Source organism: Pelophylax lessonae (assembly GCF_965119305.1).
Source record: "Pelophylax lessonae genome assembly, chromosome: 4".
In the NCBI taxonomy this organism is placed as follows: domain Eukaryota; kingdom Metazoa; phylum Chordata; class Amphibia; order Anura; family Ranidae; genus Pelophylax; species Pelophylax lessonae.
Genome location: NC_138771.1, coordinates 466,074,393 through 466,090,639, shown reverse-complemented (window position 1 = coordinate 466,090,639; position 16,247 = coordinate 466,074,393). Strand labels below are relative to the sequence as shown.

Below are 16,247 nucleotides of genomic sequence, written 5' to 3'. Positions count from 1 at the left end.
TAAGCTATTTCTCTGAATAGGACCCAACCAGTCATTTAACGGGGCACATAAGAGGGCAAGGAGAGTGGTAGGGAACACCCGGTGAAGTGGATGCAGCTACTTTCAGATTTGATCCTAAGATCCTAATGCACGTATAAAAAACAAACACAAGAGGGCGCCTCCATCTTTCCTATGGTTTGATACAGGGGTGCTCCTGTCTGCCCTGAAACATGTAGTGATGGGAAGTTCAGATCATTTATGTGAATCGGTTCATTTCGAACTACTCATTGAAATTAACCTAATCATGAATCAATTCTTCGGTTCACTTGCTGAGTCTGTTGACAAGCAAGTGAACCGAAGCTCTGGATCTGGACCTTTTTATATGATGTGAATCAGAAGACTGATTCACAGAAGGTTGGCAGATCCTAAAAAAATAAAAAAGTGAAAAGAAAATAAATACATTTTAAAATAAAAACGAAAACGATCCCCACTGACCCAGATATTTGCATGTTAATAAACGTGTGTAGGGCATGCATGTATACATAAACGATGATTATTTCACACGTTAGGTGTCGCCACAAACATCAGAGTGAGAGCAAACATTCTAGAAACATAATTTATGGGTAATTCTAAACTGATGTCCTGTACAGGCTTTTAAATTGTCACCTATGAAGTAGTTAACCCTTTCCTCTTTTGATCAGTATGATCAGAGTTATAATGAATCGGATGATAGGGTTCTGTGTTATAACTATTACAAAGCGTCCCATAAGGGTTTCTTTACTGTTTAATTAAAAAATAAATAAATAAATACAAAAAATCCTTGATTTTTAAACCAAGGGTGACAGAATTAATCTGAATGAGGATCTCCTCTCATCCAGACTCTGTGTCCCCGCTGTCTTTAAGACTTCGTTCACACAATTGCGTTCCAGATCGCAAGCAGAATCGGCGAGATTTTGCCCTCAAATATAAATCGCCGCAAAACACAGGACGCATATGCGATCCCTGTTACTTTCAATGGCATCCCAATCGTGGCACTATATTGCCATGATTGTTGCCCAACGAATCACTGTGATATCAAGCAAACACAATCTCAGGATGCCTGTCGCCCAAAAGAAGTTCCAAAACTTTTTTTGGGTGACAGGCGTCACGCAATTCTGTTTGCGAAATTGTACCGCAATTCGTCTGAGATGCAAACGCTTCCTGCGTGATTCGGGATCGCGGACAGAATTGCGGCGATTCTGACCACGATCCCGAACGCCATGGTGTGCATGGAGCCTAAGGCTGTCTGTACCTCCTGCTACTTCTGGAAGCTGCTGTTGCTTATGTTCCAGCCTGAAGCCTGACCCTGACAGTTGTACTTCCATCAAGACTTCTGCTTCAACTAGCCACATGCCTGCAGAGCTCTGCAGCCTCACAGTGATCCTATGGAGGTCTATATGGGTTTATGACAAGCCTTGATCCACTTTTATCCAGTAAGTGCATATTTATTGTCTTTCATACTTTTTTTAATAAATCGCTACACCTAGATGGAGGCGCCCTTTAGGGTTTGTTTTTTTTCTAAAATTGTATGCACCCATGATATCGTGAAAAACTATCGAACCTAAAATTCTTCATGGCAATATGGCAATCCCTTACACCCTTACACCTTACGCCTTTACAGCTTATAAGTTTAGAGTTAAGAGTGAATTATGGTCCTGGAGTTACTGTTCTCACTCTGACGTTCACGGCTATATTTCACATTTACGGTGGTCTATTTTTTTTCATTTAACTTTATTCCTATCACAAGAGGCTAACAAAGTTTTTGCCAAAGATTTCCATTAAGTCTGTATATTTAAACCATATGTTTATATAAGTCAAACCTGTGCTTCCAGTAACAAAGTTTAATTAAGTATAGGTTCACACTAATTTGGTTGCGGGAAGGCGTGTAAATTGCATGCGTTCTTACACCAGCAGGCAACCAGAGCAAAAACCTGCTGCTGTTTAGCAGATGCGCAGGGGTGCCATCATTTCTTTATGCCACAACCACCCATTGGAAAACATGGTTCATTTTCCCATGCATGGAAACACATGGTGCCAAACCACCATGAGGTTTCCTTGTGGCTGCAGTTTTAGAAAATGGTCAGGGACTTTTTCTGTTCATTTCCCACAGGTAAAGCAGCCTAATCAAATAAATAGGCGGTAGCACAAACATGTCCACAGGGAACTGCAAAAATGTAAAAGCGGTTGTAAACCACTGCACTTTTTTTTTTTTTTTTAATGTCTTACCTGCAAGGCAAAGGCATAATGTGCTAGTATGCATCGCATACTATACCATACTATACCTTATACCTTACCTTACCTGTAGGTAAAATTTAATGATGGAAGTTTACTTCCTCTTTAACCTAGCCTAGGGTAGAGAGGGACACAGAAGAGGCTTTTCTGACTAATACAGGCAATTGCAGGCATCTGTGGTGTCTGTCCTTGGGCAGTGCATTTACTTTTAACATTATAAAATTGAAATAGGTTCACTTTAATGGAAGGCTGACATTTTTATAGAGTATTATGAATTGCATTAGTTGATAATGGGGGAATGACAAATAAGAGCTTGGTGACATCTGGCCAGTCATCTAGACCACGTTTTGGCTAATGAAGGTGTACAAAGATTTAGTGAAAATATGTGGGTAACCTACCTCCGCTTCTATCTCATCATAGAGAAACTGCTTCTTAAACTTGGTGAGGGCATAGTAGGCACTGTCATTGTACAGGTCCAGGGGATAAAGCACATACCTGGAAAAAAATGCAGCCACTTTGTTATTATTCCCTTATGATTACATGTTATTCCATTCCAAAAGATGCACAAATCAGTTTGTGTATGGTCAGGTGCAGTAACGTCTAAAGCTGACCATATAAGTTACAGTCTAAGGTTGGGTTCACTCTGCCTGCGGCCACGGCTCACAGCAGGTGGTCCGGTGCGTCCCTGTTCTCCATTTCAGGTGTAAATCAGGTCTGAATTTTTGCCTGAATTTGGACCTGAAACAGAACCAAAGACGCACAGGACCCTTTCCAGTGAGGACCGCGGCCGCCCCGGAGGTTTGTGAACTGGCTCTATTGAGAGCCGGTCACAGTCTCCTGTCATAGGAATTGGGTCAGTGGCGGCCCGTCCACTGGGGGTTCAGGTGCGCCGCCCCCCTATCCATGCATCTGGCCCCCTAATCTACATGCAGGGCGCCGGACGCATGGATTCCAATGGGGGTTTTTTTTTTTTTTGAAGCACGCGGTTAGAGCCAGAGGCTCTAATAGGCTTCAGTTGTGTGACAACTGGCACCCAGTTGTGTGACAATAGCGAATTAATATTCGCTATTGTCACACTGATCCTCCTCCTGACCAATCAGGAAGCAGGTCCTGAGACCCGTTTCCCGATTGGCCAAACGGAGAAGCCATGCTATTCACCAAGGGGGAGGAGGGAGGAGACGCAGAAGACTGAGGGGGAAGCCGCTGCTGCCTGCCTGCCCTCCACATGTCCAGGGTGAGTGAGCTGGGGACCGGGGAAGGGGGGGTATGGTGTGTGGGCTGGTGTGGTCCTGGGGGGGGGGGGGAGGGTATAATGTGGTCTGTCTGCCCCCCCCCCCCCCCATGGAGCACCAGCCGCCACTGAATTGGATGCAGGGAAACGCGCATCCAATTCGCATAAGTGTGAACCCAGCCTCATTGTACAATTGTTACAGATCTACCACCAGCTATGTAGTGCAAGAGCCTGCCCGATACAATTCAAATTGAATGAATTGTTTAAGCAAATCCTTACAGTTTCTGAAGTCCAGGCAGATATAAAAGACACCAAATATTGAAATATATAATTAAATTCATGAATATATCCTTAATGTATTTTTTAAATGCAAGCAATGTGAGTACCTGAATTTGATTTGGTGTCAAGGGTCTGTACAGCACAGTAAAGAGAGAGGGATGGAAATGCTGCACAAGGAGCCAATCAGGTGTACTAAAATGCAAGGAGCATGCTGATGGAATCAGAGCAGAGAGCACAGTGACCCAGAGATGAGCTCATCAATGTACTGCTTCTCCTTTCACTGTACAATCACAGGGTAGGCATGGGGAGAAGACCGGTAGGTATAAAAAAAACTGCAGCAAAGCTGTGTAAAGCTGGGTTCACACATATGCGGCTGCAGTTTGCAGCCTGGAGTCTGATGCATTTCTGTTCACTGCTTCATGTGCAAGTTTTTACCTGAATTCGCACCACAAAAAAATGCACAAAACCCTTTTTCAAACCACACTGTGGCCACCCCGGACATGTGTGAACAGGCTTCTTTGAAAGCCGGTCACATTCACGTGTTATGCAAATTATATGTGCTTAAAAACGCATCCAATTCGCATATATGTGAACCCAGCCTAAGTCTCAGGACTAAATTGACAGAAATACATACCCTTTGGCAAGAAATAGCTCTCATATATCAATTTCATATAAATATCTGTTTGCCTGGAGTTCAACTATAAGGAGATTGTACAATCAGAATGTAAATTGTATGGCAAGCTTAGCACCCACCAGACAACTTGGATAGGAAAGCCTGGGAACTATTTCAGTACTGTAAAAAAGAATGACGGTCTTGGATTTTGGTATGTGGAAAAAGGATGTTAGCACCTGAAATGATGATATTAAAGTGGTTGTAAAGGCTGAGGGTTTTTTACCTTTATGCATGTATGCTGTGCATGGGAGAAGCAGCTATCCTTGGTCTCTCTCCCCTCATTGGCTGAGACACAGCAGTGAGAGCCATTGGCTCCCACTGCTGTCAATCATAGCAAGTGGGGAGAGTACGGGGGGACAGGGCTAAGCTACACTCAAAAGCAGCTTGCTATGGGGGCACTCAACAGAGGGGGGAGGGGCAGGGGAGCTGAAAAGAGGAGGATCAGGGTTGCTATGTGCAAAACTATTGCACAGAGCAGGTAAGCATAACATACTTGTTTTATTTTTGTTTTTCAAAACACTAAACCTTTATTATCACTTTAGTCTATTTATTATACTCACGATTGGTCCCTGGTGATTTAAACTTTTGTGTTTTAGAATAACAGGTGCTGCTCTAATCATCCAATCTAACACTTCCATGTGTGTCACATCCCTTTGCCCGCACCATGTCCGCTGTATCATTACCGAATCCCTTGGTGCTATCAATTATATATTGTGAGGCTGTGATGGGAGCTGTAGAGAAATGCTAATGACATAGCAAGCAGCACAGACACCCAGGGAACTGACACACAAACAAGTGTCAGAAACTAGAAGCAGTGACAGGGTCTCTTTCTATACGGCTTACAATTAGGTAAGGTGGCATATTGTTGAACAGCAATTGCAGCAGCTTTATTTGTAATCTCTTACTCCATCATAGAAGGCTCCTTGGTCTCTAGGATGTGATCAGTCAGGATCCAAGGCATTGACATCTCAATAGGGAACTGAATACGTCGACCCATGGTAAGTTCAAGGAAGAATTCCCGGAACCAGAGCTGGGACAGGTCACAGCACTGCTGCAGAGCCTCTGAGGAAGGTAAAAAGAGGACAGAAAGAGAAATCAAATGCTGTGCAATACACAGAAATAACATTGACCTCCTTGAATAAGAGCAATATATAAAGTATATGACACATAGGGGTTGATTTACTAAAACTGGAGAGTGCAAAATCTGGTGCAGCTGTGAATGGTAGCCAATCAGCTTCTAACTTCAGTTTGTTCAATTAGGCTTTAAAATAGAAAAAAATATTAAAATAGAAGCGGATTGTTTTTTATGCAGAGCTGCAGATTTTGCACTCTCCCGTTTTAGTAAATCAACCCCACAGCAACTAATCACATTTCATTTTAATAAACCTTAACTATATAATGTTTATGCTTCTGAGCTGACTACTTAAACAAAGTAATTCTAAATAAGCTGCTACTGTCAATTAGTGTGAATAAAACAAATGTGAAGCACTACAATAAAACAATTAAAATATAATAAAAAAAAATTAAAAAAAATCAAAATATTGTTTCAAATACAATTAAATTTAAAAATAAATACAATCCAAATAGCGCAAAAACAAATTCAATCAAAATAGCGCAGAAACAAATACAATCAAAATAGCGCAAAAACAATAAGTGAAGTAAGTCAATAAAATGAACAAGATTAGGCAACCTTTGGAACCTTGGACAAAGGGGTTGATTTATTAAAGGCAAATAGACTGTTCACTTTGCAAAGTGCAATTGCTCCAGAGCTTAGTAAATGAGGCAAACCTTCACCTTGCAAAGAATTACTAATCATGTGCAGGGGAAAAACAGCATTTTTGCTTGCGCATGATTGGATGACGGAAGTCAGCAGAGCTTCTGCTGATTTACTAAGCTCTGGAGCAACTGCATTTGCAAAGTGCACAGTCTAATTGCCTTTAGCAAATCTGCCCCAAAGTCTTGATTGGCAAAATGTGTCTGGCCATGGTACTGTGTGTACCTTGTGATGATCCTGGAGAGTGAGAGGCTTTTGTAATGAAAAGAATACAAGTGTGTCACACGGCCTGTTAAGCATTACATTATTAGCATTGTGAAGCACTTGCGCCGTCCATTCCTCTGACCCAAGCTGAAAGTTTTACTGTCCCCTTATTACAACCAAAGAGAACTGAAGAGGATCGGAGTTGCATTGCCTAATTATCCTTTCCATGATAGAAAAGAATATAACTAAGGGGAGCGTTTTCTCCAGCTGGTTGGGACAATCTGGTTTAGGGGAGCATGTTTTTATAAAGAAGAATCACAAGGATTTCTGAAGACTTTGTCACTGACTGGCAAATAATGGGAAGAAAAGCCTCAAATTGAATAATCGTGTTATACTTTTTATGTCACTTATTGTTTTGCAAGGATTTAAGTAGTGTTGAACAATATTTTGGTCCAAGCGGAACTTCACCCTAAAAGGGAAGTGTGGCTTTATGTTCTCTTTCTCCCTCCTCTCCTACTTTTGGCACTTTTTTTTGGGGGGGGGGGGGGGGGGGGGATAGCGGAGACCTGGTTTTAACAGGTTCACTTCTGATCAGATAGCTGTGAAGATTCCACCTGAAGCCCCCCTCCCCTTCCCGCAACCTTCTGGGACACTTCATAGGTCCCAGAACGCTGTGGGACCATTCACAAGGTGCAGGCGCATTCCGCTGTGGGAAGCCGGCTGTGAAGCTGCAGTAAGCATGCCAGTGCCAGGGACCTGAAGACTGGCGAAGAACTGGCCCATGGTGAGAACAGTGCTGGATCCCTGGAAAGGTAAGTGTGTGTTTATTAAAAATCCGCAGCTACTGATCCTTAATTTTCCTCAAATAGACTAAAGCTCCTTTTTATTTTTTATTTAATTACAGTACACCAAAGGTTATTGTAGCACTGCAGTGTCTAATTTTTTTTAGGTTGCCTTATTACATAACGTTGAATATATATTTTTGCCAGGACCATGAGGTGTTCATCAGTCCTATTATTGATTATTATTATTATTATATAGGATTTTTATAGTGCCGACAGTTTACACAGCAATTTACAACTTGAGGGTAGACAGTACAAATACAATACACTTTAATACAGTAGGAATCAGAGGGCCCTGCTCGTTAGAGCTTACAATCTAAGAGACTGATCTGGGTATTTGTTAATCATACTGATTATTTGGAAAGGGTTGTAAAAAGAAAATCAGGAATTTTTTTTTAATAGTAATTGTTTTTATGGGCTACCATTGTCTGATAAATGTTCTACAAAATAAAATTTTAAAATTAGCTTAAGCTTGATTTCTACTTGTATTTACAGGATTACTACAGTGAGTTAAGTTCGACTTCCAAAGAAATTTAGCAAACCAAATAGTAACTAAAGGAATGGCAAAAGTCTACAGACTCCACATTTAGAGAATTGCATCCCAAGTTATACAACTACTTGTTGTACAACTCTGGTCCAATTTGGAAAGTATAAGTCTGTCGAGTGGCAAAGGGTATTTCTACCTGGCTGAATATGCTCAAACAACTGTAACTAAAACCATACATATTAAATAGTTGAAAGCTGCCCAAACATGTATTAGTCTTACTGTAAAATCTTTTCTTTAGTGAGGGCCTACCTAATTAGTCCCTTCAGTTTATATTTAATCAGGTAGTCTCCTAAATAACATACATTAGTTGTTTGGAAATCTATAGCCCACTGTACAATTAGACTGTAACATCAGCTGGTGATCAGCTTTAGACCATGATTGTCAAGCTAATTGCTGGCAAGTTTTAGGCTCTGTTCACACATACTGCATTGACCTGCGTTTTACCGCACTGACAAAAGGGGTCCTGCGTGGTTACAAAAACGCTGCACTACTTTTTTTAAATAAAAAAAAAACGCTTGGACTTAATTGAAGATCCCTGATGTGCTGGCGAGTATTTACATTCTTACTGCACTAGAAGATGACAGGTCACTACATGAACACATAGAAAACAATTGTTTTCCATGTGTTCCTTTCACACATCAATCCTAGTGTAATGTGAAGTGTTGTGTGTTAAGTTAAAATGCTACATGTATACAACACAATAGACGTCAACACATGTAAACGAACATCAACACAATGCATTGCAAGTCTATTGGGGGAAAAAATAGAAAATGGTATCAAATAGTTACCATAATTTTTCTTTCCTGGCGCAATCCATGGCAGCGTACTACAACATATATGCTGCCATATTGGTGCCAGGAAAACAGAAAATTGTATCAAATACTTACTGTAATTTTCTTTTCCTGGCATCAATCCATTGCAGCATACTACCACATATATGCTGCCATTTTGGCGCCAGGAAAACAGAAAATTGTATCAAATACTTACTGTAATTTTCATTTCCTGGCATCAATCCATGGCAGCATACTACTACATATATGCTGCCATATTGGCACCAGGAAAACAGAAAATTGTATCCAATACCATAATGTTCCTTTCCTGGCGCCAATCCTTGGCAGCATAAATGTGGTAGAATCCTGCCATGTTGGCGCGATGAAAATGCTTTTTAATATTTTGTCCTATACAAGGACCCAAACAGGTAAAGTATGTTATGGCAAAAGAAAAAACCTGCAAAATACACAGCAATTTAATGTGTATAAAAGGTGTGTCAACTCATGGTAAATGATGTGTCAACATGCAAAAAAGTGCACTTCATTGAAAAGCAATGTACATACATTTTTTAACATTTTAATGCAAATTCATGTGTGAAAAGTCCCTTCATTTATTCTTTGCATTTCTGGTAGAAGTAACAAGATGGCTACCCATGAACAAGTAGGCTATTTGTATAGCCTGTACGCACCACTGAAGTTGAGCAAGTGAGTAAAGAAAAAGGAATGTTTATGGAACTCTTCTATAGCTTGTACAATTGGTCCATCCAAACTGCTCCGCAATGTCTTTTTGGAACCGCTTTTATCCGCGATTAAAGACTCCAGCATAGTACGCACCATGTACAACTGTAAAAAGAGGGTAAACATAAGTCATTTGGATATGGAAGATTCATTTTTAAAAAAGAAAACATAATATAATAATACGAGAGGAAACAGGCTTACAGAAATGAAAAGTGTATGTCAATTCCAATAATAGACTTTGTTCACATTTGGTCTGGTGAAGACAGTAAAAGTGCATTAATCGATAAAGTGTCAAAAATACTGGTTGCTGCTGCCAGAATTCTTCTCAGCTGATGATTTCCCGTGCTCTCTGCCTGTGCTGCACTTTTATCAATTATATTGTTTTGAAGACTACAGGACCTTACCCATTTATATGTTATCTACAAGAGCACAGGGGGAGTTTTTAGTTGTCGTATCCTGTTTTCTTCGTTCTGAGGCAGTACGGTAAGTGTTATCACTACAGTAGACAATCACAACAGGGTGCATCCTTTTCAAAAAATGTACTCACAAACCTGCAAAAAAGAAGAACGCTCATCAAGCCACTCGTCTGTAGCTTAACAGTCCTGGACTCAGTACACTCTAGAATTCAGGGGGACCTTTCCGGGGTCCAGTCTGGCTGACGCGTTTCCTAGGTAGCTCTGAAGAAGGTACTATCTTTGAAACGCATCAGCCAGACTGGCCCCCGGAGGGATCCCCCTAAATTTTGGAGGGTACTGAGACCAGGATTGTTTAGCTACAGACTAGTGACTTGATGAGCGTTCTTTATTCGCACGTTTATGAGTACACTTTGTGGCTATTTCCTAAAAAAAGTAAATTTGTAGGATAGTGTACTAAGCTGGTGCATCCTTTTGTGTTTGTTTCTTGAACTGATTTCAGGACATCCCCAATCCTGGACTGCAGCAAAGCTTGAAGTGCAACCCTTTGATGTGAATTCATCTCCAACACTTGTACCAGGCTACCACATTCATGCGCAGGAGACATTTTTTTTCTGTTAGTATGTGTTGTCACCCTAGGACAGGAATTGTGCTACTGGCAGGATCACTGGGTGAAAATAAAGAAAAAAGAAGCCTAAAAAACAAATTCAACCACCACATGTAGGCACTGGTAAGCTGCAATATATTAATTTTTTTTTATTTGATCCTGACCTGCGTGCTGGAGGGGCCGACCGCTCTGCGAGGAACTTTAATGTCGAATCCACCTTTAGGATCCTTCTCTCCTCTCAAACACGGGTCATTGGGCGGCTCACGCCCTGCTTCCCAGTCACAAATAGTCTTGCGGATTGCCTGCAGGACACTGAAGCAAGCAAAGAAGCGATCTTATATGCAAACATGATCATATTTTAGCCTACCCTTTTAAATGCTTCACTTGTAAATCTAGCAACCAACATCTATATTATAAATATTCTTCCAACAAAAATCAAAAATCAAATATAAAAAAAATAAAATGGCCACAATGCATTTACTATCACGCACCTAATCAGAACATTTTTCTTCTTGCGCACAGCCTGACGTAGGGGCTCCCGCAAAGCGCTTTGTGCAAAGTCTTGCAGGGCAGCATATATGGTATTACGGATGGCCTGGTTAAAAACGCTCTCCATACGTCCCATGAGCACTTGCAGACCTTTCACCATAGCAATCACCTTAAAGCAATATAAAATGTATTCCAAATTAATATATTACACAAATTAGGCAGGCTATACAACAGTTTTATACTTTTGGCTTGTATATTGCATGTTTTCATTATTTTATTACAATAAGGTGTCTATATATATTAGAGTGCTTGTAAGTCTCAAGCTGAATCTTACATAAGAACTTAAACACACAGTGGCAAATACACATGTATGAACTTATCGGCTAAAATATTGTTACTCTGTCTAGCACCTTTTTTGATTCATTCGCCTCTGCCAGACAGCACAACCAGGGAGGTGACATCACTTTCTTTGTAGGCTGTCAGATAGGCAATTCTATCACAAGAGATGTGAATCACTGAGGTTCAGGAATTTTCTCTAATGGACAATACTTGCTCACTAAACTGGAATCCTGCAGAAACCTGCTAGCTAGCAATAAAGCAACATCTTGCTTGTACAACCAGTGAGGGACAAATGCTGTAGACCAATGTTTCTCAACTCTAGTCCTCAATTTCCCCCAACAGGTCATGTTTTCAGGATGAAACGGCTGTGGTAAATACTAAGGCAGTGAAACTGATCAGATCACCTGTGCAAAATAATGGAAAGCCTGAAAACATGACCTGTTGGGAGTACTTGAGGACTGGAGTTGAGAAACAATGCTGTAGGCATTGGTAAACGGTCTCTATCAGCCAAAACTTGTACCCAAAGACAGGATTGCTCATGTGACATGGACCTTGGCAATTTTGTGGGCAGCTGATGTCACAGGGGGGCTTACCTATTTAAGAACTGTCAGACGGAGGAGCAGGCAGTTTGGTGGATAGCCTTCGTCGCAGGCGGAGCTTTTTTTTTTTTTTCTTTTTTCGAGTCTGGCGATGTAGCAGGCGGCGTGAATAACGATGTATGTACATCAGGGGACACTGTTTTTTTATTTTTAATAAAGGAATTGTCAAAAACTGTGTGTGCATTTTTCTTTCTTTTTGACACATTTTTTGGTGAATGAGTAGGGGTACAATGTACCCCATACTCATTCACATAGGGGGTTGGCCGGGATCTGGGGGCTACCAGATTCCGATAAGCCTCCTGCCCGCAGATCCCCACAATCACTGCCCAGGGTTGTGGGGAAGAGGCCCTTGCTGCTGCCCCCCCTGGCCCAAAAGCACCCCCCCATGCTGAGGGCATGCGGCCTGGTATGGTTCAGGAGAAGGGGGGCACTCACTTGTTCCCTCCCTTTCCTGACCTGCTGGGTTGAATGCTTTGGTAAGGGTCTGGTATTGATTTTGGGGGGACCCCGCGTTGTTTTTGTTCCTGATTTTTTTACATTCAGCTTTCAGCGGGGAACCCTGCTGACACCTGATGACTCATCGGTTGTTCAGGACGCGGTGGCCGGCTTCCCAGCCTTTTCCTTAGCAACCATCACCGATACACAGTGTTAAAGAGAAAAATAATGCATCAAAAACACAACACTTGCGTTTGTGATGCGGCTCCGTTAAAGTTTATTACACACAAAACACAATCTGCTGTGGGAAAAAAAGTCACTGACCCTTTTAAAAAAAAATGCAGCGCCTCAAAACACACAGATGTGAACTACATCAGGAAATCATGTTAAATGAACTGAAGTGCGTTTCTGCAAAACGCATTAAAAAACGCATCAGTGTGAATGTAGGGTCAAGGGCTGACAGGAGGCTGATATCAAGACAGGTACTTATAGTAAATGTATGTAAAAGTACATTTCATTATTTTTAATAAAGGAATACATCACTGCACTAAATGTTTTTCCTATATTTGCATAGTTCAGGTTAATTAATAGTCATGATTGGAATGTCTTTGGGTATCCTCAGCAGTCCTTAATTCTTATTTCACTCAGCTCATCAGTATAATAATGTAGAGCTCACCACGTCTCCTGAGTTTTAATAGGACTGCAGGCTATTGTTGTACCTACATTTCTATTTACTGGACAAACTGGGCATTCCCAAAAAATATATAAATCATTTGATTTTCTTTGAGAATTGTTAATTTGCATAGTCAGATCTAAACAAGTACTGTAAGTAACAGCATGACTAGGTAGGTCAGCAGCCCATTACATGCATGAGTTCCATTCAAAGAATATCCAAGTTTTTGAAAAATCCCTTTATGGTTGATATTTCAGTGGCTGCTTCTTTCTTCAAATCATGAAAAAAAAAAAACAATGTTGGTTAGGAGTGTCATTGAATGCAGTGTTGGAAGAAAGGCTGTCTTACTTCCACAAAGGCAAATTTCTCTTCACTGGTGTAGTTGTACCGCGTGGCTCTCTCATACTCCTCCGCTGTGCCAGGACAATCCTTATTACAGAATTTGTCTGTAGGATGAACCAACTTCCAGGAATACTATGGGATTTGACAAAAAAAAAAGTGACGTTATGCAAAGGTTGTCATAACTTGCACTAGGCATAATTAGGCAAATAAAGCAATGCACAAAAAGCAAACCCATAGCAATCATTTAAAATATCTCTTTAAATAATCTGATTACAATAAAATAAAATAAAAAGATTATTGGTTAGTGAAGGGATTTCCAAACTTTCTAAACAAGGGGCAAGTTTACTGTCCTTAACGGGGCAGACTGTAGCCAGTGGGAGTAGAAATTGTCCTGGCATCAGTGGGAGTAAACAATGCATCTTTGGTATTAGGGGGGGAGGAATAGCACCCCATTGTTGATGTCATTGGGAGAAATAGTGCCCTATCGCTGGTGTCAGTGGGAGGAATAGTGTCCCATCATTGGTGTCAGTGGGAAGAATAGTGCTCCATAGTTGGGAGAAATAGTGCCCTATCGCTGGTGTCAGTGGGAGGAATAGTGTCCCATCATTGGTGGGAAGAATAGTGCTCCATAGTTGGGAGAAATAGTGCCCCAGCATTGGTGTCAGTGGAAGGAATAATGCCCCATCGTTGGTGTCAATTGGAGAAATAGTGCCCTGTAGTTGATATGTCAGTAGCAGAAATGATGTCCCATTGTTGGTGTCAATGGGAGGATTAGTGTGCAAAGGGCCAAAGTTTGGAGACCACTGGGTTAGTGCATTATGCACTTTAATGGAACAACACATATGTTTGGGCAGTTAAAGCTGTAGGGAGTGCAAAATACTTTACGGATGAATGAAGGGATTTACTTTTGCTATCTGCTATAGTAGGTTATGCCAAGAGTTTTCAGCAAGGTGAAAAAAAAAAATTAAGTCTAAAGAAATTCAAAAGCAGCTAGAGTAGGTCAAATGCAGGTCAACTGCACCTACAATAAATTATGATCTCAAAAGCATTTGCCTATCAAAGCCCTTTAAAACCAAGCCTTGGGTTTCCTCGTTTCCTCAGTATTTAACATTATGCCCCCAGCTTACGGGGGGGCATTTTTGGCACAAAGAAGGTCCAGGATAGTTGAAAGGTTTTCCTAACTCTTAAAGCTATTAAAGTTCCTTGTAAATTAAAAAAAAAATACCCCATTTATCCTTTGTTAATTTAATACATATAATCAAAATGTAAAAATTTAGCTGAAATGTCCCAATTTTTTTCCAAGAAATAACAACTCCAATTTATCTGCCATTACTGCATTTACCAATACTATAACAAAACAGACACATGAAAGAACATCAAGCAGTCTTCTGCGAGGAGTTCTCTATAGGACAGGACATACATAACACTGATCTTTGTGACTCACCACTTCCATGACATGGGCACTCCATTTAGAAAGGAGCTGTAGACCCCTCAAAGCTAAGTCAAACAGTTCTCGGTATTCTTCATCCGATTTTTGACTGTCCAGACCAGAGCCAGTCACAACCTACCACAAGGAAAAGTCATAGTCTTCAAAGCAGCTCACCATTCCTCACTACAGAAACCTTTATATATAAAATGTGTCACATCTTATCAACTATTTCGTCTGCAAAGACAGATTTTGGCATTGAATTTAGTGTCAACTGGTTTGTCCATATCTGTCCTAAAAGGAATGCATATTGATTTTATACATATTTTCTTTGCTTACTGCTGTAAGGATTATAAAAATAGGTAAATATGAAATACCGCATTTGAATATTTAAAGATTTTTTACATTTTATTTTTAGTATAAGAATGCAGTTGACAATGAAGATGGCTGCAACATTTGGCCACTATAACAAAATAAGAATATCAGTATTCAATATGATAAAATAGTTTAGAGTGGGCTGGTGTTGCTGGATCCAGCAGTAAACACTAAACAGTGCATGCTGGATGGATGGCGGTCGGTCAACTATCTCTCAATTGGAGGAAGAGGGCGAATAGAATATAAGATATAGTTTAGGTGGGAGGTGAAAAGTTAATTGGAAGATAATTAGTTAATAGTCTGATCTGATACTCTCAAGTGCATTGAAAACAAGGTGTTACAGATAGTTGGCTATCAGTAGGCAAAGTTTGAATGAAAAATTCCCAGACATCAAAGAATTTGTGGACCTGTGTTTCCTTGTTTAGGGAGGCCTCAACCCATTCCATGTGGAATATTTTATATATTTACATGCAGAGGTCAAGTCCTGGGAAAAAAAGTGTGGGAACTCACCCAAGACCCCCCCCCCCCCTCAAAAATAAAAAAAGTTTGTGTGTGTGTATATGTATATATATATATATATATATATATATATATATATATATATATATATATATATGTGTGTATATATATATATAATACATACTCCTTTTTTAACAAATAAAGTGCAACATTTTTTGTAAAGTGCCAGTTTACAAGGACACCTCCAAAATTCACATGCATTAAACAAATAAATATAGAACAGATGTAAAAACCAAATAATTCAAGCTGTATGCTGTACTAACAAAAAAAACCATCACAATGTGTGACAATGGTTCCCTCACAGGGAATTTGTAAAACAAACAGTGTAAAAAACGAAAAAGGTAACACAGTCCATTAGAAAATACCCCACAAACAGTATTAATGCTTCCCTTGCTGTTCAAGATGATGATCAACTCTTCAAGATTTAGTATCATCTGCACTGTGATGTGTGGTCGGCCATTTTGAGACATATGGTAAAGGATCCCATAAATGCACAGGAGGGCCAATGAGACAAAAAAAGAGAAGACAGGCATTCAATGCCAAGCCCACTCCTAAGGGGTGACATCACCAAGATCATTGTACTGAAGCCCCTCTCACAATCACTGGATGTAACTGGAAGACTGTTAACTGCTGTCACAATTGTTTTCAGATTTTCAGGAACCTCTGCACCACCATTATCAATAAAATCTCTGAAACCTTCACAGATCATTGATGCATTGTTG

General features: G+C 40.4%; 1 protein-coding gene across 1 annotated transcript in view; it reads right to left on the bottom strand.

Annotated features, from left to right (window-relative positions):
• The window catches only part of CYFIP2 (cytoplasmic FMR1 interacting protein 2), a 145,234-nt gene that overhangs the window by 30,798 nt on the left and 98,189 nt on the right, over window positions 1-16,247 (bottom strand). The window contains exons 13-19 of the mRNA XM_082254618.1: window positions 14,650-14,769; window positions 13,212-13,337; window positions 10,820-10,986; window positions 10,493-10,640; window positions 9,260-9,413; window positions 5,339-5,495; window positions 2,649-2,745 (exon numbers count right to left, since the gene is read on the bottom strand). Of these exons, the coding sequence (XP_082110744.1) occupies window positions 2,649-2,745; window positions 5,339-5,495; window positions 9,260-9,413; window positions 10,493-10,640; window positions 10,820-10,986; window positions 13,212-13,337; window positions 14,650-14,769 (969 nt within the window). The remainder of the gene's footprint in view (window positions 1-2,648; window positions 2,746-5,338; window positions 5,496-9,259; window positions 9,414-10,492; window positions 10,641-10,819; window positions 10,987-13,211; window positions 13,338-14,649; window positions 14,770-16,247) is intronic.